At 42.5% G+C, this 26,343-nt stretch overlaps 1 protein-coding gene across 1 annotated transcript in view; it reads right to left on the reverse strand.

Moving 5' to 3' along the window:
- LOC146866582 (neuronal acetylcholine receptor subunit alpha-7-like) overlaps positions 1–26,343 on the reverse strand; it is a 1,495,911-nt gene that overhangs the window by 1,033,899 nt on the left and 435,669 nt on the right. Inside the window, exon 3 of the mRNA XM_085640655.1 lies at positions 1,193–1,237. Within this exon, the coding sequence (XP_085496781.1) occupies positions 1,193–1,237 (45 nt within the window). The remainder of the gene's footprint in view (positions 1–1,192; positions 1,238–26,343) is intronic.

The raw sequence follows: 26,343 nt of genomic DNA on the forward strand, positions 1-26,343 counted from the left end.
AAAGAATTAGGTGGTCAGATGGCAACTTGGTTTTGCCACCTGACCCCATTGCAGGATCTTCGGCCTCTAAATTGATTTAACTATGTGTTGTTTTCATAGTCCTTAAAGTTTGTAAGCACTCAGTAATAGGCTAGATATCTTTCAATGCACTTGATATATTATTGTTTTCTGCTGAGAAATGTGTTATCATCAAAATCCATGCTCTGTGTGCTCCTCGGACACAATGAGCTATTCATATTTGACTAAACTATCATGTAATTTAGGTACAGCACTGAAAAATAACATTTAGCCATTTGATTATGAATGTATTCAATCACAAATGATCATTATTGAGTAAGTCTCTGCAAGGATGGTAGCAGACGTTCCACTCCCCACAAAGATGGTTCTGTGCGTGTGATTAAATAACAACATATTTGCAGAATTGAAGCAGGATCCAGTATTATGAATTTTTTCTTATCATTTTTCTGTGATTGGTAAATGTAAAGGTACCTCAAGATTGCGATATGATTACCACGGTGCAATTTAAAATCCTGTAATTGCACATGGTGTAATAATTGAAATTCTGCTTACAGTGGTTGTATGATAGAATATTGAGCTCAACAATACTGTAACTTGAATATTGATTAGCAACATATTGTGAAGGCAAGTATTTGCTATTCCCAACTCCACAAGAATGTACTTTGAAGATAAATATATTATCAAGGGGCATAAATGTGGAGTGAAGAATAGTATACCATTCATACCTATATATACTTGCCTTCACAATATTTTGGCAGTCTATGTTTATATTTTTATACCTTGACGTTTAAAACTTAATATTCTGGTACTATACCTCTTGGAACGGGGACCCATGCTCATGCACCAGACAAGAAGTTAACATCTACACATTGTGCCATAGGTTGTCTTGAATGGCTATCGACTGTATCCAAGGAGATGTTAGCTCAATTTATTCATAACTTTGACAGTGTGGACCAAATTATATTTTCTCTGTGTTGAGATGGTAGAGATGTTAAATTGCACTACAAAATCATTTATCATATGTTGTTCTGTACAAGGGTAGGGTGACAGGCACAAATGCCTGAGAAATTAAGTGTAATATCCTTAAAATTTAATAATTAGAACACTGTCTCAATATGCATCTGGGCTGACTATGCCCGTGCTTATACATAAAACAAAAACTGAAAGTTCTTACCATCTGGAGCCAAGCATTCGTAATTAGAACTTGATTTTTCTCATCCTTGAAAAAAGAAATAGAAAATAAAAATTAGCACAAAACTGGTAATCAGGGTTTATAAGTATTAATTAATTATACTGACAATCATGCATGTTTATAAGGTACAAGGTTTAGCCATGCAACAGGTGATGTTGTTGCACCAAGGATATTGTGCTGCAAAACTAAATACTTATATGGTCCCAAAAGCGAGACCTATTAGCTATGCCAATGCTTGTTATCGAACAGCACCCAGAGTTGCTGACAGTGGTTAAGGCAACGTTTTTCTGCTGACTAATATGTCATGTATTCATATGTACCTTCCATATGATTAAACGTATGATTACTACAAATCAGTAAAAATGTGCAGGCCTTACTGCCAACAAAGCGAATAATGGATCCTGTTCATAAGCCAAATAGGCGCACAATGTGGGCACAGCGCTGAGAAGCCCTATCATTTTTTGACTGCGCAGGAGCTATAGAACTGTGCTTCTTGGTGGCACGTCAGACTGCAATAATAACACAGTAAAAGAACCATGGTTGCATTTACAGTAAAAGTACAAGAACCATAGATGCATCATAACTGTGTGTTCAGTGCAAACAAGTGTGACGCCAGTTGTTGGGCTGCAAGGGAAGGTCGACAAATTCACCAAGCAGCAGCTGTCGGCTACTTACCAAATTGCCCAAATATGACAAGCAGCTGCGAGGGCCTATTTGTCTAGTCTGAAATATCCTGCCTGCCATATTTATTATTTAGTCAACAGTGAAGAGTGTGCAGATTGAGAGGGTGTCAACAGTACGCCACACTCCGGAAGTGCGCATCTGGAGCGCTCTCCTCAGAGGGGGGAAGGGAGCACGCTGCCAGGGTCTATCCCAATGATGACCGTGGCCCGGAGCCCTCTGCAGCCGTAAATCGCTTTGCCAGGTGCGAGCATTACAATGCCTTCTTTGTGTTTTGCAGGACATCCAAAGCCATGAATTAGTATTTTAAATATGCAAGCCAATTTGCAGCAGTGCTTTGGGGGAGGGGCAGTTGGAAGCGTGGTTACAGCAAGGGACGTCTCTAGTTTAAGATCTGCGTGATGACTTGGGGCGTGTGTCAAAAAATAATACAACTGCGTTACCTCCGTTAATAAAATAGCACCATTATTGTTTAAGTTCACGTCTTAGATTGTTGACATTGTACATGGAGTGGATGGAATCTACAAATATTTTTCTGTGTGCATTTTCCTCTTAGACCTGTCTTCAGTGCGAATTACTTCTGAATGTGTGCACCTAATTTAGGAAGCATACTCTGGAAGTAGTTGTGCCTTACTCCGGGCTCAGGTGTGGTTTATTTATGATTTTCTAGGGGTAGGACATGCTGAATTGATCAAAGAATTTGTTCACAACTCCCCAGAGACAAGCATTGGCGGCGGGGGGGGGGGGGAGTGGAGGAGTGGAGGCCAGCAGAGTGACTCGATCTGTGGTGTGGGAGGGGGAGGGAATTGAAGTGCGGAGAGAGGCATGCAAGGCTTAATGAACCTTGACAGAAGCCCACATGACGGCTGCACGCATGCATGCGCACCTGCACGCGCACGTGCACGCAAGCTTGAGGCCAGCAAAAGCCTCTGGTAGCACTTTCAAAAAGCCACTCACTAAATTTCTAGCAGAGCAGCGCGTGCGCTGGCTCAGCGAGACCTAAAAGGAGGCGAATCCAGCCATATAAAAAGGATTTCTCTGAATCCAATGTTTCCTGCCGAGCGCCTAAATGACAATCCCCAAGCGTTTCTAACCATCTTGCATCATCTCTTTTACCCCTCAGGCCTGCTATATTCGATGTTATAATCCTCATAAATGAAGTAGTGGCGGAGTAAAAAGTACAAGATTGGCGCGAGAGACTACAGAGTCTGTGGGACCAGAAGCCTAAGGCTTAAAGACCTGGTCTGTTGTGTCATCTGTCAATCGTTATCGTCTAACTATGTTCGAGGAGTGAACCTGTTGTTAAGTAAAATGTCAGTCCTGCCAATCTCGCCATGAGCTATCCCGGGGGGATTAGGGATGGGCTGACCACTACTGCTCAGGAAGAAGGACAGTATGGGATAAAAGTAATTGAGGGGAACTATCGTGATCATTGTCCTTGCATCCTGTAATCGGTTATTCTGGGCCAAGGCTTTTGCATGCCTAGGATGCCTTAGATTGACCACAACACAATATCCCTCAAGATTTGTCCTGACCCTGGATCCCACCCAGCCCACTCTTCTTGCCATTATGGTGTGAGGGGAGAAAGGTGCCCTTTTACGATGGAACTATCATACCAGTGTTTGACCTTATGCATGAGATCTAACATAGACTCTTTCATGCCTTGCTTAAAAGGTGGGGCCCCCGTCAGGATAACAGCCAAGGGTACTGACTCAGGGGGTAAGTGTAGGGAAAATTCATTACCCACTTGTGCCGTGGGAGACCTACTTGGTATAAGTGTAGTGGTGCTACTCCTGATGAGCTGAGATGGACCTCCAGTGGAGTCCATTTGACTAGGATCTTCGGTGGCCCGTGTAGCACAATATGGCCTTGTCACCCGGGCACCCACCTGGTAAGATAGCGTGATACTACTGGGGGCTGTGCAGCTGGGCTCTCCAGGGCCCCCCTGGAGTGAGAGTATTCAGTGATGGGACCTTACCTGATAAGTAGATCCTGTGACCGCAGCCACTGCCTTGCTTTTGGGGGCACTCAAATCAGGACGGGACAACAAACAAAGTTTAGCCTCTATCCCTTCGAATCGCATCTGGATGGGGGACAACAAACCTTTGAGCAATAATTCAAACCTAGCAAGTACGTTATCCGTTACAGTATCTGAGTCAATATTGGCACGTGTCTAGAGAGGACAGCCTCTTTTGTGACTCAGATGCTCTCTTCCCCCCGGCCCTCTTCTTTTTAACTGGGGGTTCAGCAAGCGTGGTGTTCAAATCTATTTGGGATTCCATGGCTTCAGCGTGCATTAATTCAGAGGATGAAAAAACTGCTGACGGAATACCAGCTGCGCCGTCAGGGATAATGGGAGGATGTAGTCCCTGGACACCTCTCTCTGACTTCAGAGAGAGTCTCTTTTTGTCAGGGCTATCGTGATAATTGTGTCGCCCCGGACGTGCCTGTGTTCATCTTCCTTGTACCCATGTGAATTCACATTTGGGGGTATAAAAACTAGAAGGCATACCTAAATTAAGGTCCCTTGATTGCAATAGCTACAACCTGAGTTGCCCTGGCGTCTATGATTCAGGCCCCAGGCAGAGCCACACAAGCTCACACCTGGACCCGCAGGAACTCCAGGGGAATTAACAACAAAGCAGTCAGTGTGTCAACATAATAGGAAACTAAGGCGATGACAGTACCTCAATGATGAAGAGCAAAAAAGTGGAGCCAAGAGGGGTGGCCAAGTGCAACCTCGACCGGCTGTGGACGGGTGCAGACGGTCCCGCTCTTGGCCCGGTCTTTGACCAGGCCACGCCCTTGTGCATCCCGCGCTGCGGAACCCACAGCAGGGTTTTGAAAGTGAACCTTCTCAGGTAAGGGTATTTCACAGTTTTCACCAGTACAACCTGGATACCAGTACCTTGAATTTACAAACTGAAAGGCATGTTCCCAATTTACGACAACAGCCCAATGAAGAAGACTGTGACTCTCATAACGGATACTCCAAACTTATGAAAACAGCCTTGTCCTATCTTTTTATGCGCGGAATTTTCCACCCGAACTGAAGAATCCAATACGTGAATACGAAAAAAGTAGTAAATTTACACAAAAGTGGAAGTTTACCTTTGTGAATCAGGCCTTGAGTTTCTGTCTTTTCCTCTCAAGAATCCTATTGTGGCATCTTCGACTATTACTGAATGTTGCATGTTCTACATTTGTGGCTCAGTTATGCATGTAATTTTGATTTCACTGTGCCCCTTTCTTGGTGTAATTTTGGAGGAAATATACAGCGTGCTAGATTTATCTTTAGGAGATAGAAGACTTAGCATACAATTATCTCTAATTATGTACAGCTAATTAAAACATTTCAGTTTGCAATAACAAAGAATTCAATGGGGAGCCCTCTGTGCCCCGGGGGCCCTAGTGATTTGCTGGTGCCTTGCAGTGAACAATGCAGCTCCTAGGATTATTTTTTGTTGTTGTCTAACAACTAATTTTAATATGGCTTAAACTGCAGCCATGAACTGTAATGAAAACTATGCAGGTTGAACTATTTTCATCAACAGGGGTACTCTTCTTAAAGTTACGGCTAATCTACCAAATGCCAGCTGATTATTGCTGGGTATGTTGAACATTTTATTAGCTTGTTACGGTCACTTTTAGCTAGTTATGATGGACAATGTTAGCAAGAAGTAATACGCAATAATCCAGATTGGCACAATTCACAAACAATGAGTAAATATAGACTGACATTATAACTCCTAATTTTTTTGCAATTCACACACATTGTCAGTATAGGAAGGTTACAACAGTTGCAAGTTTTCAGATATACATCTGTCAACGGTATGTATGCGACATTTATACACATTACTATTTCCTTAGCGCAGAACTGTACACACACAGTCCAATTTTGATTTGCAGAAAGGCAGTTCCACTAGGCAACAGAACTTTTTTTACTTTTTCTTTATTTTTCAATAGAAATGTACTTTTTACTTGTGGCAAAACCTTTTATCTGCATCCCCAAAGACGTTTAGGGACAATCCATTGCTCTTTCCACCTTAGAAGGGTATTTACTCAAACCTTTTCTTGGAGCAAACCCATACAAGGTGAGAATGGGTCAGAAAGAAGTGAAGGAATGCTGAGTAACTCACAAGTGTGTGGGTGTTCACAAACTCATAAAGAAAAGCTCCACAACCATTGCATTTACAACTTGTATGTATCCGTTTGTGGAAATCCAGACATTTTTGGCCGTAGACAAGTTTATCGATAGAAATTAAGGCAGGATCTTTTTATAAGGTCATCTGTTTCTTTTATTGCCGGTGATGGTGCATAACAGTTAACACAATTTAACATTCAACATTTAACAGCAAATAACATATAGATCTAAAATTCTGTATATTTTAAAATGTTTACATTTTAATTGGGAGAATAGTAAACAAAAAAAGTGCCATTACAAAACTAATGTGAATATAAACATCTTGGGCCTGATTCCAAATGGACCTTACACTATTGAATAATTTATTTTTAGTAACTTTACTACTTTTTGCTTATTCACAAAATCTGATTCTGTAACATCCCCCAATTGAAAATAATGGATTAGTATTAAAATATAACTCAAATAATTTAGAATAATTCTATACATCACTATTAATAAACATTAATGCATAATATAAATATTGTTTTTCTTTCGGTTGGAATTCTTTTTTTTATTTTAAACTTCAGAAAAAATATTTTAATTTAATTAAATATTTTCCTGTTAATTTAAGATCTCTCAAAACTAAGTTATTAGTGGTGTAGCATTTTTGTAATTTAAAATAAATACATCAAAAACATTTACATGAACCTTTAATATAAAAATAATGTAATATATGTAATGTAATATTTATTTTTGAGCTCTTGGGAGATTCTGCAGTGGGGGTAGAGTTGAATAATTAAATCCACTCAAGCAGGCACATGCTTAATAGTACTCATTATTGATTTTTAATGAATAAATCATTAAAATAGAGAAAAGCAAAATCACCATAGGCCCAGTTTAATTGCATATTTAAACCATTACAGAATAACATTGTCTAGCAACATATACATTTAAAATTCACTGAAAAAAACCAATGCCTAAAGTGACATTACAGTTAGGTGAAAATTTCAGTTAAACAAAAAAACCCACTGAAATTTACCAGTTATAATAACTTGTGCCCTTGTCATGTACTACTTACGACCTCAAATATTACAACAATAATGACATGTTCAATGACATCATTAATAACATCACTGCTTACATCTGAGACGACATCATTGAGCATGACGATGGCACAAGTATATATATACTATTAAGTCAACTATAACTAGGCTTTCCTGTTTTCAGTTTCTATTTTTGGTAAATTCTGGTGGGTTTTTTTCAGTGTTTAAGTGATTTCAATACCTTAAAAAACAGTGGTTATCAGTGGTTACACATCTTCACGCCAATAAAAACTAAAGAAACAGTGTTTTTCCGGTGTTTACGGAAAGTTTTGCTTTTGTTAATGCTTGCTTTCTACACTGATAGCGCATGGTATATAGACAGTGTAAGTATAGTGTATATGAGGTCCAAATGATTATTGCAAATTAAACTCATCGTAGTACACCATATAATACTTCTTCAGTGTCTCTTTGGTCATGTGCACTCACTCTTTCCTTCCCATATAAACTTCTGTGAAAAGACCCTCTCCACATTGGCACTTGAGATGGGCAACGCCAAAATAGCCAGTCCTCAATTTGTTAACTCTGGCCACTGACATAGCTTTCCATGCCAATACTGGTTCACTTGAAGATTGCGATTCTCAGGGCAGGTTCTGCAACATTTGCTCTGATCTGGGCGCTTAGGCCCTCAGACTTATTGAAGTGGTCAAAAATGAAGCCGCACTTTTGAAACTACGGAGGAAATTCACCTTTACGGAAGGGATCTAGAACAGAGTACCGCAGTGAGGTTTCATTGACTTCAAATGCCATTGCCAGTGAAGGGACATAGCTATGCATCATTGCAAGCCATTTCTCATACATTGTAAAATAAAAGTTCCTGAATTGCTCTTCACCATTGCTTTGCTTATGAAGTGGCAAGCACTCTAACATGGAACTTGTTGCAGGGCCAAAGTCACTAAAGGTATCCCCAGCCTACTCTCAAGGAGCTGTTTCACATCTACACCAATTATGTTGAACACTTGGCAGACAAGGGTGTTTTCAGACTCTAGTTTTTTTATTATGTCCACAACAGCAGTTATGTTTTCCTGTAAAAATCTAAGAATGCAGTAGAGTGTAATTTTTATTAAATCACTATCAATATGTAACCAACGATCCGCACATTTCTTGTCTTTGGCATCTTCAATCAGCAAACATTTTGTAAACAGTTGCCACATGGATAATATAGCAATCATAGCCCCTTAGACTGAGAACTATCAGCTAAGAAACACAGTTGGGATGACTCTTTCTTTGATGCCACACAAAGCACAAAATATTTGCCATTTAGTTCCTGTACACAAGAAAACAGTGCACCAGAATGGACTAAAAAGTCAATAGCATTCCTCATTAACTCTGAAAATTGTAAAGATGCTTTCAGCATACCATCTAACAAGTGGCACGGATCTCTTACAGGGAAGCACTTCAGCTCAGGTATCAGTTTTGACAGATCATCACACAATTTTTTCATATACGTAGCTGAATTACTGCAAATACAAACAGTATCACTCCAATCTTTGTTGAACTTTGAAAGAACCTTTTTTGCAGAGCATTCTAAGTGACACTGCGGTCCATGTTTTCTAAAAGTCTGGTGTGATGTTTCAACCACTATTCCAGATGCTTGGTGATAGCGCTCTTTTCACATATACTTGTCACTATACCTTGCATTGAATGTTCAAGCCTGAAGTGTTGGCAATTCACCTACTATCAACCCTGACTCACTAGAAACTGGGGATTGATGTATTAAGGGTTTTTACTCATTATCAGTGGGTAAATGTGATGACTAATTTTGGGAAAGATTCCTATGAAACCAGCCATTTTACCTATCAGTGAAAGAATCCAACGCAGCCAAAATATCAAATATGATTTTGATATTTTCTGATTCTTTGCAGTTTATAAATAAGACCTAAAACATTCTTCTAAACCCTGCATCTTTAGACCAAAGACTACAAAACTGAAAAAAACAAAAGGAAGAAGAAACAATATTTTAGTGGCATCCCTAAAAACAAAACTCAAGCAGAATAATGTTAGCCCAGACTAGCCTGTATAACAAAGTTACATTGTACTGTCCCCTTCAGGAAGAAAAAAATGACTTTCACTCTCTATTTCCTTTCTTTGAATGGCATTTAGTTTGTGGTTGTGCAGGTGTTTTTTCAATGTTTATATGTTTTCACAGGTGAGGGCTATTTCTAATTCAGTGGGGTTTTATCAGTTATTATAGGTTTAAACCTAAAACCAGACAGCCTAACTATAACCCTTAAACAAATTACCATCTCCTCGTCAGCCTAGGTCCTGTTCCCTCTGCATACTCTATACATTCAGCACAAGAGAGACACATATTCCAACCCTAAGTGAATTCACTTATCCCTCGGCTCATACCCCAGGCTCACAGTGATGAATTTTAGAGTCCTGTTCCATTGCCTTCACACATCTGCACCCATGAGCACCCTCAATGTATTAACTTGACCTGGTGTATATGATATCTCACTCATTCAAAGCATCTTCCTCTCCTGTTATTTGCTTTTGACCATGTAGAGTACTCTTCTGCCTTCTGACTAGGTTCACGTTGCAGGAAAAACAAACCTATATGGCAACAGCCAAATATAATCACATTATGGCATATTTGGGCCCCTCTGGATGGTAGATCATCTGTCCTAGCAGTTTAGGCTAATAATATTGTATGCCGATGATCACTCACTGTGCCCTGCCACCTTGGCCTCATTGTTCCATGAGTACTGTTAATTACGTTATGGTCTACTTCTTAACATTACAAAGCCACCACCATTAGTTTTCCATTTTTTCACCAAATGTCGTTTGGCGGTCATCAGTGTCAAGTCCACAAATGTGAGTATACATTTAGTGGTCTTGGACCAGGGCATTTGTCCGAATAAACACACTGATGACATTAGCTGCACTTGTTTACTACTTGTTTACAAGATACTTCCATCACCAATTCAAAAACCTCACTCCAATTTTGTTTAATGACACTGCCCTATCACACCATGGGCCTCATGTAGGTAAATAAATTTTACCGGTTCTTAAATACCGAGCCGTACCGAATCGGTAAATAAGAATCGGTAAGTTATATGTAGGTAAAAATTCGGTAACAGTTACCGATTCGGTAACATTCGGTAAATACGAATCGGAATTCACCGATTCGGTAAATACCGAGGTGATAATTACCGAATCGGAAAATACCGAGGTGGTATCTACCGATTCGGAAAATACCGAGGTGGTATCTACCGAATCGGAAAATACCGAATCGGTATGTACGGATTCGGTAAATAACATCACATGACTTGACGAAACAGCTAATCCTGTGCAACGACAGCCCACCCAACCAGGAACTGCCCACACCCAGGCAGGTGTACACAATTAGCCGACGTGGCCACACCCAGGCAGGTGTACATAATTAGCCGACCCTGGAGAGGCTTGGAGTGCAGAGGAGAGGCAGGGAGCAGTTGCATGTGCGAGCGGGAAACGAACAGCATGTCCAGCCAGAGAACACAGAAAGACGGAGGGGAAAGGAGGAGGAAGCTCAAATTCAGCCCCAAGGAACTCCAGGTGCTGGTGGAGGAGGTGGTGAAGCAGCACCAGAAGCTGTTTGGGAGGCAATCCCTGCAAGTGCCTGAGGCCGAAAAGCGCAACATATGGCTGGCCATCCAGGCGCAGGTCAATGCTGTGGGAGTGACCCACAGGGACATTGAGGTCCTCAAAAAGCGCTGGTATGACCTGAGGATTGTGACCAAGAGGAAGATGGGCGACATCCAGAAGGAGGCCAGCCAGACCGGAGGTGGAACCAACAGGGCTCCTGCCCTCACCGAACTGGAGGAGCTGGTGGCGGCCACAATCGAGCAAGAGAGCGTCGTGGGTCTTGGGGACGCCGACAGCTCTGCCAGAGCCGCAACACACCAAGGTAAGACGAAAGCACAGCAATGTAGCCTCCCCTACCCCTATCCCACATCCCCCATTGTGAAACGAGAATCACACTGCAGTCCACACGTGTCAGTGCAGACAGGCAATGCATTCCGGGAGATGTAGTCAGGGCAACACTAACCATGATGTAAATGTCACAGGGCAACAAGGCATGTCACGCACTCGAGGCACAAGGAGACAGAGGACAGATTGGAATGTGAAATGATTTATTGTGACGCTTGCAATGCAGCCCTTCGGGGACACTGAGCCAATGTTGTTTTTCTGTCCACAGATGTGACATCATGCAGTACAGGGCATGCTGCAGGGGAGACGGCACACCGGCCACAAAAATCACCTCTAGCCAGCACGAGTTCAGACCAGGGAGCAGGCCCACTGGCAGCCGAACCACCAACACAGCCAGCCTCGCCGCACACAGAGCCAGCATCACCTCACCGAGAGCCAGCATCACCACAACCACAGCCAGCATCGCCACTCATGTTCGAATCACCGGCCACATCTCCGCTTGCAGGTGTGAGAATGAGGAGGCGTCCAGCAGCCAGGCTACGAGCCTTCGACACCTCGTCAGACGACAGCATGGGCCCAGAAGACCGCACCGGGCACCAGGAAGGGAGCCATCCCACTGTGCCCCACACCTCACAGGCAGCACAGACGGGAGCAAGAGGGCGCCGCAGGTCGCGTGTCCAGAGTCCACCAGCACCCACTGACGGCCATGGTGTCTTCTTGGGGCTCGAGGGCCAAATGTTGAAGCAACAGCGCCTGCAATCAAAGGCAGTTATGTCAGTCCAGAGGCACATGCGGGTGATGAAGACAAGCTTAGTCAACATGGACACAAACATTGGCGGCATGGCTGCGGGCATTCGGGACATGTCCCAGTCAATCCAGCAGTTGTGCAGCAAATTAGATGCTGACATCGAAGCACGGCGCCGGGAACGCCAGAGAAGGGACACTACCAGCAGGGCACTCAACCGTCTGGCAACTGCGACTTCCCTACTTTGCCGGCGCTCTGTGACGATGCAGGAGGGCCTAACACAGTGCTGCAGCGACCTGTCTCGGGGGATGGTGCAGGTGACAAGTGCACTAGGGGTGCTATTGACTAGTCAGGCGTCGACAACTGCTGCAGGGGATGCTGCGGAGAGCATCGACACCAGCAGCAGCATCACACCCCCCGTCCCCGAAGCACGCAGGAGCAGCAGGCGGCTTGGGGTTGGCTCTAGTGAGGATGCACAGGCCGTGCAATCCACCACTGCAGCGCGTATGCGCAAACATTGATGTGGCCCTGCTTAGCCACTTCCCATTGGGTGACGTAACCCTGGACATACTCCTTGTATAGATGGTATATTGCCAGATTGGCCTGTTCATGTGTTCATGGCGTGGTGCCACATTAAACTACGTCATGACTTCTCACAACTCGCTGTGTCCCCTCACTTACTCAGAAATAGTTGCATGTGATCTCTGCCCGTCTCTCTCTCCCATCGATTGCAGTTGGCACTCTAGCTGCGCTGCCCTCTGGCTGGCCTGACTCATCCTCGTTGTCCTCAAAATATGTTAGTTCCACATCTGTACCTTTTTTCGTGGCAAGGTTGTGCAGCATTGCACAAGTGGCAATAATCTTGCAGCAGGTGATGGGTTTGTACTGGCGTGCGCCTCCGCTCTTGTGGAGGCAGCGGAACCTGCTCTTCAGTAGTCCAAACGTGCGCTCCACCACATTGCGTGTTGTTTTGTGGGCCACGTTGTATCGTCTCTCACTCTGGGTTGCTGGGTGTAGGTAGGGAGTGAGGATGAATGAACGGCATGCATATGCACTGTCGCCTGGATGAGTAAAAGGGAACCATCAGTTACATGCCTCTATACACTCTGATTTGCAGGTTTCAAGGGGCGTCACTGTTACTTACCCAGCAGGTATCCCTCTCCGAATTCGCCGGCACTCAGTCGTGTGTAGATCCCACTATTCTGGAAGATGTAAGAGTCGTGGGTGCTCCCAGGAAACTTTGCAACAATATCTGTGATGATGTTCCCTGCATCACAGATCACCTGCACATTGATGGAGTGGGTGGACTTCCTGTTCCTGTAGATGTGCTCTGTATCAGCTGGTGGACAGATTGGGATGTGTGTACCATCAATACAGCCGATGACATGGGGGAACTGTGCCATGTGATAAAAGTCTGTTTTTGTTTTCTGCAGTGCAGCCTGTGTGTTTGGGAAGCTTATGTAGTGGTGCATTCTCTGCATCATGGCATCCAGGAACTTCCTGAAGAAACGGGACAGGCAACTCTGGGATACACCACCCACCGCAGCTATCACCACCTGATAACTGCCGGATGCCAGTAGATGTAGGCTGCAGAGCACCTGCACATGTGGTGGTATGGCGTGCGCCCTTCTTGTTGGCTGGTCCAGGAGTGGGTGCAGGTCCCTTATCAGGTCCATGATGGTTTCGGGGTGTAGCCTGTACCTCTCATGTATCTCTGCATCAGTCAGCTGTAATAGTGTGATGCGCTGTCTGTAGATTTGTTCCTCCCGTCGCCACACCCTCAGTCCTGCTGCCTGTAGACGTAGGCGCCTTGCAATGACGTACATGGCGGCCATGTTGTCCACGCTGTTGCATTTTGGGATTGCTTATGTGCATTGTTGATGGTTACCACCTGCTTTCAATCCGTGTTAATTACCGACTCTTATTTACCGATTTTCCTGGATTTCTTAATTACCGACTGCTCCTACATGTCATTTTAAATTTTTACCACTTCATATTTACCACTTCATATTTACCGATTCGTTAATTATGTATTCGGTAAATATGAATCGGTATTTTAGAATTCGGTAACTATGAATCGGTATTTACCGCCTCATATTTACCGAAAAGTGGTTTTTGGACTCCTACATCTCACTTGTCTGAATACCGGTCGGTAACGGCATATTTACCGAAAATCGGCCGTTACCGACCGGTATTTCGCTACCTACATGAGGCCCCATATGATAAAAGTCTGTTTGAGTGGTTTGGCGTCAATGGCAAGCGTCAAACACCTCTGAGTAAATTCTGGCCAACTGCTTTGGGCTAGATAGGTCTGATGTAAATAAATTAGGTGAGCAAATCTAAACCTGGGATTCCATGATTCTAATTTAGTATATGGTGTTGTTACCCATCACTAATGACCCATCCTATCTTCTCTTCCCACCTATCTTTTACTGTTGAAATGTCTGAATCTACAGCAGGGGCCAACTTTAAAAGAAGAATTATCACTGCATGCCTGCATTTCAAGTATGGCAGTATTGCAGTTGGTAAATCAGAACAGGGAGGTTCATTCAACTCCTCTTCTGCACATGGCAGCACATTGAACAGCATAAACTGATCCACCGATACACCAATTTCATCCCGGAGAGATTCAAATGTTCTCCTTTTGTGCATAGGCCTGCCTAAGACCAGGGTTTTGTGACATATAATTTTGCTGCTTCCATGAATATAGGCAAACATCACAGTGAAAGTTTCAGGGCATACATTATGTGGATACCCATTGCTGCATATATCTTGTTCAGCTATCTTGCATTACTTGCAAATCTCTAGAGTGTGTAGCTAACAATTTCAAATCCCCAAATAAGGCTTTCTGTATGGAAGCGGAGCCACCACAGGCACTGTGTTCTGACCCTTCTGTAGCTACCTCTTCATCTATCTAATGCAGCAGTCAGATCAGTTGAGCCACCAAGTAATACCAGACTAAATTGGTTACTCAAGGACCCCCTCATCCACTGGGCACATCGCTTTCCCTATAGCAAGCCTCTTCCGGGCCTTTCGGCCTATCATTGCAGACAATATACTATTCAGCTCTCTGAAGAACTGACTCTTCAGTGCTACTGACAACGCCACAAAAGAATGCACTAGTCTAGGTGTTATTAGCATATTTGTAAAAGCCTCTCGGCCACTGCTGAGAGAGGGAGCCTTCACAAAATGGAATTGAGTGCCTGATTGCTAGCACTGCTTTGTGAAGATTGTTCTCTACAAGTGTGGCATCAGTACGGTAAATATGAATGCCCAAATAATGAAATGTTACAGGCTTCCACCTCAGTGCCATATAATCCTTCTCCTGTCTCAAGTGATCAGACTCCGAGCGGATCTGGAAATGGCAAGATTGATTCCAATTAATTTGTAGGCCAGAGATGTTGCCAAACTCGTCAAGCACCTGCATTACATCTTGTAGATTATTTGAGGGGTCTCCTAGGTACAGGAGGCATTATCCACATTTAGCAAAATCATGTATACTCCTTGTTTCAGATGCACTCCCCATTCTTCAGCCTTTTCACTTGGTATGATTGTGAGTGGCTTCATTGCTAGAGCAATCAGCAATGGCGAGGATGGTATCTTATCAGGAACCTCTCTTTATTAACAACAGAGAAGAAAATATAATTCCCGTTTGAACTCCGGCCACTGGCTGTGAGTCCAAGAGTTTCATCCATTCTATACAGGTCAAACCTATCCCCATGATTTGAAGAACTTCAAATAAGTCAAGCCAGAGAAGGATGCCAAAAGCGTTCTCTATATCAGGAGAGGCCAGAAGCAAGTGTTTATGTTTCAGTGGCATGCACCCACACGCTGACACTGCTATACCCATACAGAAAACTTCTGAGATGTAGATCTAGTGGTGGCCACTTATAGGGGTGGTATTGAGATATCTTTATCCATGCCCATTCACCATGTTATATTTACCCTCCCCTCATAACTGGTAAACCATAATGCCTAGCAAACTTGGCAACAGAGAGTCATATAACTGTACTTGATTGTTTGATGCATATATACTGGCCAAAGTGAGAACCTCACCATCTTGTGTGCCTTCTAGTATGGAAACCCGACCTTGTGTGTATATATATTTTGTTTTATTAACATATGGAACCCCGTGCCAACCCATATCAATGTGCACCTGCAGTTAACGAGATATGTAGAACATATAATATGCCTTTCCCATTGTATACTGTGAGATACATATCCTGGAAACATTTCAGATATGAATAAACTCCGTCGCGCTTGACCAGTGTTCCCGGTCCTCATCACGCTGCTATGGGTACGTTCATATACATTTTTCATAAGAGTTTATCCACAAATGGCACCCCTTTACCACCACTAAATCTACATTTATGAGATACAACTGTTTGGCTGACCTGCACTCCCCTTTCCTGGCGTAGGTCTGAGGAACTACCTCTCCAATGTAACAAAGTAATGGTGAAACAAAAACTTTATCATCCATCTGAACAGTGTGTGGTGCGTGTGTCACAAAGGATTTACCCATTCATACAGGTAGCTACAAATATCTCTACCCTTCAACAAAAATAAATAAAGCTGGTGTCCCCCTTTTGCCAGCCATCCTGCCCTAACATTTATTCTGTACCTGAAAATGGCATACTGGTAAGTAGCAGCAAATGTAACCCACTTGCAACCTCAGTCATATTACTCCATCAATCTTATTGGGCGATAGCTCAGGAGTCATTGTTGAAACAAATTGGCCATTACCCAGTATGTCATTTGTGGATGCCTTGCCTGAGTTTGTCTAATCTCCAGTTGTTCCAAAGTTGCTGTTTTATGCTGCATCTTGTAGTTCTTTGTGATAGTAGACATACCCATGACAATGCAGCCTGTACCTTAGTTGGTCTTCCCAGCATGTCACATTTCTTCTGTCTGGCCTATTATCATTGACCAGTTACAATTTTGGCTATTGGTGTCTGTTTGCATCACCCTAGAGCCCTCCAATAATGTCCAAGCATCTTCTGATGTCGAAAAGAAGTGAGCTGCCCGTTCATGAGAACTCACAACTCTGCTGGATAAAGCAATACAGATAACATTTTGTGTTCATGCAACATATGTCCATTAAGGATCTTCTCTGTCCCTGCCACAAAGTGCTATAGTGCAAACACATTGTTCACTTCATTGTTTTCAGTTGTCCATAGCCCATGCTTGTGAGCAGCCTGAAGAATTTTGTCAATGTCTTGGTAGTCCGTAAAGTGAGCCACTATGGGTCTTGGGGGATCTCCTAATGCAGGTGGGTTACCGGGTCCTCTGTGAGCCTGTTCAACTTCTTTTTTTCCTTTTATTTTTTTACTTACAACTCCAATTGAAGCATTTAAAAAAAAATAGATACATGCATACATCTGTTATCAAACACAAGATAGTACAAAACATAGAAAGGGGGGTTAAAAAAATTATTTAACAAATACAGATTACATTACTTGTATAGTTCAATTCATTATATCGATTATAATCGAATATTTTAGTTATAGTAATCATCTATTTTAATTAGTACATTTTTGATTTAGCTCATTCTAATGGTTATACTCCAGGTTTTAATTGGGGCCCAGATCTTAATTCCCCGTGCTCTGGAATGTCTCCCTTTCGTAGCATAAATAGCTTTTTCTTGATTATATATTCCCAAAAAACGGTTTAGCCACATTTGAAAGCTCGGTGGATCTACATCTTTCCATTGTGCCGCTAATATTATTCTATATACTGCAGTACCAATAAACAAACAGGACTCCTCTTCTTTGCTAAGTTTGAGTGTGTTGTCGTAGCCAAGATTATATAGAGTGGATGATTCAGCTACTTTATGCCCGAACACCTCTTCCCAAAATTCTGAGAGCATTTTTTTAAGTGGGGTTAATTTGTCACACTCATAGAACATATGTATTAAAGTGGCAGGGCCGTTTCCACATCTGGGGCACTCGTCGTTTGTTCTTTTGCCCCAGGCATATAGTTTAGCGGGGGTATAATACAAATTATAAATTGTTTTATACAGCTGGGCCTTTAAATTCGAAGATAAGAGCAATTGCGATGTTAATAACAAACATTTATCGATGTCAACATTTGGGTTGGCTAGTTTCCCGGCCCATGCCACCTCTGTTCATTCTAGGTCGTCTGGCAGCTTTTCAAGAATGAGATTATATATAATACCAATCTTTGTTCTCTGTTTATTTATCGTCTCAAGTAAGGGGATTTTTCCCAGTGTAATCATAGGAATTTTTAGTTTCAAAATAGTATTAACTTGAATAAATTTAAGGTAATCATTTCTAGGGACCCCAAATTTATCCTGTAATCTTATAAAGCTGCAGATGAATCTTCACCCTGGAAGTCCCATACAGTAATGATCCCTTTATTATCCCACTTTCTAGCTAAGGCATCATTAGCTTGTGCTGGTAGTATTGAGGAGTGCCATAAAGGCGAGTATCTACTAATTTTAGGGATTGCCATGTGTTTACATATTTTGTTCCATGTCTTCCATGCACTACTGATAATTTTAAATTTAGTTTTTTTGAAATAGCTAGGCTCTAGTTGACTCAGTAGTAATCCTCTAGCCGTCCTTCCAATTAAGAGTTCATATATAGATGGTATTCCTATATTCCCTATATAATCAGAATCAGATGAGGTACTGAAGAGAGCTGCCATTTGTTGAAAAAGCGCAGCCCATAAATAAAATGTCATATTAGGGATTGCCAGCCCACCTCTATCCTGGGACAGTGACAAATATTTCAGGGACCTCCTGATTTTCCCATATTGCCAGATAAATTTGGCGATTTGTGATTCTAAAGTTCTAATGATATAATCATCAACCAATAGCGGAATAGCCCGAAATAGATCTAATACCCGAGGAAGTATATTCATTTTTATAAAATTTCCTTTGCCTACAATACACAAGTGTAGGCTATTTATACGCATTAGGGGCCATATGTAGGTAGCAACACATTTACCGATTCATAAATACCGAATTTTACCGATTCGGTATTTATGAATCGGTAAATGTGATGTAGGTAATGAATCGGTAAATTTTACCGATTGGGAAAAATTAGGTAAATATGAATCGGTATTTACCGATTCGGTAATGGGGCATACCTTCCCATTGATTCCTATGGGCCTGGAGGCCCATAGGAATCAATGGGAAGCCAGTCACCATTACCGATTCGGTAAATACCGATTTGGTAATGGGGGGAGCATATACAAGGGTGGCAGGGTGTCACATTGACACCCTGTTGCACCCCTGATTCTTGCATGTGTGCACATGTGGCGCACATGCATGCCCTAAGGGCATGTATGTCTGCCACATGGCACTCTTACATCTGCAAAATATTGCGTTTTGCAAGGTATTCGTTATTTATCACCAACCTGTATTTGGTGGTAAATAACGAATTCTTAATTCTAATTTGCACTCTTTAGAGTGCTCCCTACATTCAGGATTCGGTATTTACCGATTCGGTATTTTACCGATTCGGTAATTTACCGAATCCTGAATTATGCCTCCTACATCCCAAATAGCTAAATACCGGTCGGTAACGGGATATTTACCGAATTTCGGCCGTTACCGACCGGTATTTAGCTACCTACATGAGGCCCTAGATCTTTTCTGATGATACTAATTGGTCATAATTAAGTTTGCAGATATCTTGAATTTTTGTGCTTATTTGTACGCCTAGATATGTTGCTGTTTCTGCTTTTCTTGGGTCAGCATAATTTATATTATCAGTGCATAAAATAATAGTCTTATCTTTATTGAGAGAATATCCAGAGTATTTACCGAATAGCAGCGTAATTGCCTCTATTTCAGCCATAGCTTTACACGGGTCTGATGTTAATACAGCTATGTCATCCGCATAGGCGAGTATTTTTGTTTCGTATAGGCCCACTATTACTGGCTCTATTATTTGGCTCTGAAGGAGCTTCACAATTAAAGGGTTAATATACATAGCAAATAAAAGGGGGGAGCAGGGGCACCCTTGCCTGGTTCCTCTTGTTATATTAATACCCCCGGACTCAATACCCATTATTTGAAGTGTTGCAGTTGGATTTATATACATTGCCTTAATAGCTTTTAATAGATTCGTCCCGAAGTTGTTCCGGATTAGAACCCCCCATAGATATTCCCACGACACCCGATCGAAGGCTTTCTCGGCATCTAGAAGGATCATCGACATCCTGTCCCCTGTGCCAGCCATAATGTCAAAAAGTGAGATAAGCCTTTGAGTATGGTCAGTGGTGTCTCTACCGGGGATAAAGCCGTGTTGCCAGGGGGACACTAGGTGTTCGATGACCCTCCCAAGCCGATTAGCCAAGATCTTAGCGTATAATTTTTAGTCAGAATTAATCAAGGCGATTGGACGGTACGATGAGGGTGGATCTGCGGGTTTACCTTTTTTGTGAAAAATAATTATATTAGTCTCTTTCCAGGAATCTGGTGGACTCCCACTCCATTGGATACAAACAAAGAGATCTAATAAAAATGGTAATATTTGTTCTCCTAGAATTTTATATAGTTCTAATGGAATTCTGTCAGGGCCCGCTGCCTTCCCTGAGGCTAGGGTTGTCAGGGCGGTTTGTAAATCTGTAATGGTAATTTCTTTATCAAGATCTTCCTTTGTTATACTATCAATAGCACTATACCATCCTGTATTAGCTGTAAAATTGCTCCAGAATGTTTCTATTTCGTCCGGGACAATTATATTATCATTTTTATACAACTTTTGATAATATTGTCGAAATATCTCAACAATCTTTTCAGGTTTGGTATATTTATGACCTTCCGCTTTAATAGTTGTGATTGTATTATGGGAAATCTGCTGTCTCGTCCGCAAAGCGAGATGTTTCCCAATCCTCTCACCGTTTTCATACGTATTATTTTGATGTATTCGGTATGTTTCTGCAGCTTTCTGTGTATGCCCCTTATTAAGTTCAGTTTTCAATAGTAGTATTTGTCGTAGTGAGGTCTTCCCCCTCCTCCCGGCGGGCTAATAATGCTGCGTGTTCCTCTTCTGCTCTAGCTAGCTTCATCATCAGTAGGCGGTGTTCATTATCTCGCTGTTTTTTAGTTCTAGCAACATAGCTAATTGTTTCTCCCCTCAAGGTAGCTTTAAAACAATCCCAGACCATCCTTCTAGAGGCACTGTATCTATTTATGTCAAAAAATCCTTGAGCCCATTTGGTGATGTAAGTTATATAATCTCTATTGACAAGGAGTTTCCTATCAAAGGTCCATTTTGTGTGTTGTCTGGTGAATCCCATTAAGTCAATTGTAAGAGTTAGGGCATTATGATCGGAAATTGCTTTTCGATATTTGAAGATTGTGGCTTGATTAGACAGATCCCTTGTAGTTAATATATAGTCTATTTTAACATATTTATTGTGGGGGTTTGAAAAATATGTATAGCCTGGGTCAGGATAGTTTTTTAAATCCCATATATCCAATAGGCCATAACTGTCCCTAAGTTGGCAAATGGAGTTGAATACTCTTGGTTTACGTCCTATGTATATTTGTTGTGTTTGCTTCCTAAATGCAGTCCCTAATGATATATTAAAATCACCACAGAATACGAGTGGACCAGGCCATGATGCTAGTTCAAGTTCCAAATTTTCAAATATGAGTGGGGCGTCTAGATTTGATCCATACACTGAGCAGATAGTTATTCCCAGTGCCATCTTCACAATGACCCATCTCCCTTGGGAATCCACAGCCTTTCGTATGACTTTTCCTAGAGGATTCTTAGCTATAATGGCTACCCCACGGATATTTGATGTTTGGGAAGTAGAAGCCAATAAGTTATAGCCATAAATATTTAATAAATCTCTTTTCTCCCAAGGGAGGTGGGTCTCTTGAAAGCAAATAATATCAGTAGAATTTTGTTTAATAATCTCGGCTAGGCGAACTCGTTTATTCCTGTCATTCAGCCCTGCTACATTCCATGTGCATATTGTTATCTTCCCCATTGTAGTTTGCGAGTCAGTCTCTTACATGCATGTCTTCGCAACAGTTTTATTGATTTCTCTTTTCGTATTTTAAGGGTATTTCTATTTTCTTGTGCTATTATTCTTAGTGTAACTAATTTAGTTATTACATTTTTTTTCAATTTAAATATCATATAGGAGTTGATTCTTTTATTTGTTTTAACCCTCCGCCCTCCCATCTCCGAACACCCCTCCATACCCCAATCCCTCCCTACACCCAATGTGAGGCATTCAGACTCTATGAGAGTCTGGTTGTGATGAGCATGCACCAATTGGTCAGAGATGACCCCCATTACATTGTATTTCTTCATTCCATTTCCGTTTTTATGATACTGATTCCGGACTACTTCAGTTTTAATTGAGAGATTTATTATTTATTTTTTTTAAACCTAGATTTAAGATTCTATATCCCTTAATCTAGCAGCCCCATTCCATACTATTCCTCGTAATTCATATTTAAAGCTTTTTGTTGAGTCCCTCCAGGTATTCTTTTGCTTTTATCTCGGAAGTAAAGAAATTGATTTGGCCATTATAGATTATTTTGAGCCGTGCAGGATTATTCAGAAATGCTTGCGCTTGAATATCCTGAAATGGTTTAATTAGCTGACGCAATCGCCACAGTCTTTCGACTGTAGTGTGGCAAAAATCTGGGCGAACAATATATGTAATCCCATTTGCAGAGCGTTTCGACTCGGGCCTCGCTTTTTCGAAGACAGCCTGACGAAGCAGAAAATTACCAAAAAATACAAGAATGGCACGGGGGTATACTCCTGGGTTTGCTTTCAAATTGAAAGGTACCCGATGGGTGCGTTATACCTCTGTTTCCCAGTTCCAGTGGGTAAGTTCGGGCAATGATTCACATAGAAGATTCACAACAAATGAATGGATATCTCCCCCTTCAATTTTCTCGGGAACCCCCAAAATATGCAAGTTATTTCTACGTTGGCGATTTTCAAATTCTTCCAACTTCCATCTAACATCAGAAAGCTCGGCTTCATGTGACTCAACCATTTCTTGGTTATTGGTAATTCCTGCTTCATTAAAGACTATTCTGGATTCCAGGTCGGTTATGCGATCTCCAAAAGGTGCTGCAAGTCTTGGACAATTTTTGGACTACCCCTTGTACTTTACGAAGGGCAGCCTGCGCCTTGCGACCGTCTTGTGAGGTCGCCTCACGATGTGAAGCTATTGCTTGCAGAACAGTGTCGAGAGTCACAGATGGTACATCTATTGGTGTTACATGATTTAATTGCTGTGTTGGATCAGCTTCACAGAAGGGACTAGTGAGTTGGTTTGTGGGGGTATAGTCCCATGCCAGGTCCGTCTCATCAACGAGCTTTTTTTTCCCCCGCTTGCGCATTGTTTTAGGTCTAGCACTAGCTGTTTGTGATTTCTCACCACTGGCACTCTTGTCGGTCTCAGATGATGTAGAGTTATCTGACCACTCTACTTCATCTACTTCGTCTGAAAAGGAGAAAAAGTCAGTGGGGTCCTTTTCCGGGTCTATATGACCATCATTATCCGGCGTTTCACTCATTTCCGTGATCTCCCTCCTTTCCAGGTCGGCTGCAATATTATTCTCCATAATCTCCATATTTATATTCGGGTCAGGGCTCTGCACCAGTGATTGATGTTTTTGTTTTAAGTGCTGGGGTCGAACGTCTGGGGTCAGTTTGGATTCTACTTGGATCTGGTGGGATTTTTTAGGTTCCTGTATAATTATATTGGTGTCAGTATCGTTATTTTCAGCACTTGTACTTAAATTTAAACTATCGGCATTGCTGTTTAGTGTCAAGATTAAGGGAGGCGTGAGCGTACCTGCATTCGCCCTGTCGGGAGTCTCAAGGGGAGCGTTGATATCGCCTTTACTCCCTAGGGCTCCTCCGATGCTATCCTTCGAGGCCAATGGGAACGCAACACTCACCGCAACTGGAGGGCTTGCATGATTGAGATCTGCGGCCGGGACGTCCTTCTCCGCCTGCCCTTTAGTATTCACCACAGGATCTGCAGCGCGGGGCTCATCCACCTTCCCGGACCCCCGGGCCCACTCTTCCCGGCATGAACCGGATGTACACCTGCAGCCTTGTGTAGCATCTCGAATACTGAGGGGCCGGACGGGTTTTCCTTCCGGGTCGCTGCTCCTCGGCGTTTCGGCGTCACGACGGCCCCACCATCGCTCATGGATTTTTCTCCGGCCTCTACCGTGACCCCGTCAGGCTTCCCCATGGCTTCGCGTTGAGCTATTCTTGCGGCTCTGACCCGAGCCGCCGCTGCATTCTTGGGAGCCATATCGACCCCAGCTTCGCCTGCACTTGCACTGTCACAGTTGTAAGTATTTTGAACGTTCCTTTCTCCTGTCAGCACTTTCCACATAAATCGAAGAACGGTCAGACCGATCACCGTTCCCAAGGTGGTTAGTTGATTCTGTGGTAGATTAAATACTGCCCGCCTGTTAGGACTGCTTCCTCTTTTCATTTCCGACATTTCTCTCAGCAATTTTTTTTTTTTTCCCCCGTTAGTTCAGAGTAAGTTCAAAGTAGATTCCTTAGTATCCTTAGGTCCTTAACAGCATTTTGATTCAGTTCATCATGGGGAGCTCTGATCAATCGTGTGCACTACGGTTTAGAGCAAACCGCCATCTTGCCTCCGCGAGCCTGTTCAACTTCAAAGAATTTCAAAGGTGTGCTCATAAACATTTACAATTAGCAATTTCCTTAAGGAATTTTTTTGCTTTCCTCCCTTCCACTTTCTCTGTCACACCCACTAGGCTTATGTTCTTTCGGTGGGAGCTCCCTACAGCATCATCAGCTAGGAGCTGTAAAGTCTCCACCTCCTCTTTCAACTACTTGAATTTTGTCTGGAGGTCCCGGACAGTGGATCCGAGAGAGACCAGTGAGATTTTGTTCTCTACGGACCTGTTAGCAATTTTATTGTGATCATTTTGCAACAAATTCACATCAATGGCAGTCAAGTCAACCTTTGTCTCTAGTGAAGTTTTCATATTGAGTATAACTTGCAAGATTGCATCGAACTTCTCAGTATGTACCTCAAGTTCAATTTTAACAGTTTTCAGTAGGCCCACATCATCTGGCCCTCCTTCAGCTGGTTAGTCTGAGGTTCCTTCCAGTGAAACCATCTTGCCAGTCGGAGGTTTCACTACTCTGTCACAATGACAATGAATAAAAGACATCAACGTCATGGTAATATGCTGATGAGCACTGTATTCTCACCCATTCCCCTTTTCACTACTGAGCAGCATAGGTCACCAATACTGGTTCTCAGTTGTGATTTGAGGGTACGATCTTTTTGCAGAAACGGATGCCTATATAGTGCTATTATGAGTCTGAACTAACCCACACACGCCTGAAGTCAAGCACCCAGTACACAATTTGATTTATCGGTACTCAAGTTGTTAGAAGTACCTGGGGTTCATTTAATTTCCCAAGGAACATGAATGATCCCCTTTTTCTTCACGCCTTCAGAGCAATCAGTGATTTTCCCTTGCCTTCTCTAGGTTTCGCGACACCTAGCTACTACGTTCCTGCAGTGCAAAGAATCCATTTCACATTCCACGCATCCATGTCTCTCCAAGACAACAGGTAGCTAATGACACTTTCCTGGGTTGCTCCTGGCCTCATTTCTGTAGTCTACCACCCTGCTGCACATTCACCACCATGGCTTTCAAGGCTCAGTGAGTCAACCCAAGCCAACCCTTCTTCCTCTGGTCCAGTCGCAAATCCAGGTACACCTGGAGAGAGCTCCTCATCTCACTGGTGCTTTCAAGGCCAGATCACCACCCTTCTGTGTATTGAGGGCACCATCTTGGGTCACTAGTATTTTAGCACCTACAGTCTTTTCAGGGGAACGGTGAAAGCAGGTGGGTTGCCTACATTATTCCAATTTAGGCAGGATCATTGCTCAAAGAGGAGTCGCATAGATGTACAACTCACTCTTGCACATCAAACCACACTCCCCTCAGGCAGGCAGGCACAATTCACTGAAGCACAATTATGCCCACTGAACGCTTGTTGAGGCCACTTTTTTGAATCACAAATACAATTTTTACAAATTTGTGTTGTGGGGCCAATGCAGGAAAGTTTCAACACGTCATGCCTATTTAGCTTTTCATATTTAAAACTAAGGCACTAGATTAATCTTCATCGAAAGGACTCATAAATATGACAATAACAAATATTTGCGACCAGTCCATTTTCTTCTTTAAAGCACATTTACATATGTTAATGGTTTTTATACACAATCTGCTAGCTCAGCTTGTCCAAAACGGAGAGCTAATAATTTAATTTTGACCTTGTGTGTTAAATTAAGGTAAACATTTGAATGAGACTCCACCCCATCCACAAGTTTATTATACAGTGACACATTTTGTCTCTATTAGCCACTAGTACCTACAAAAACACATTGTCCCAATTCACAAAACAAGAATGAGAAGTATAGGTGGAGCTCTACTCCTCCACCTGCACATATTTCTACACAATCCCAGGTTTACATCTTTAGAGATGTGCCAAGTAAAGGTTTCCAGGTATAATCCTTGGAAGGTTATGTGATCCTTTTCCGGCAGGAT

The sequence above is a fragment of the Triturus cristatus genome, chromosome 2_1, assembly GCF_964204655.1.
Source record: "Triturus cristatus chromosome 2_1, aTriCri1.1, whole genome shotgun sequence".
In the NCBI taxonomy this organism is placed as follows: Eukaryota; Metazoa; Chordata; class Amphibia; order Caudata; family Salamandridae; genus Triturus; species Triturus cristatus.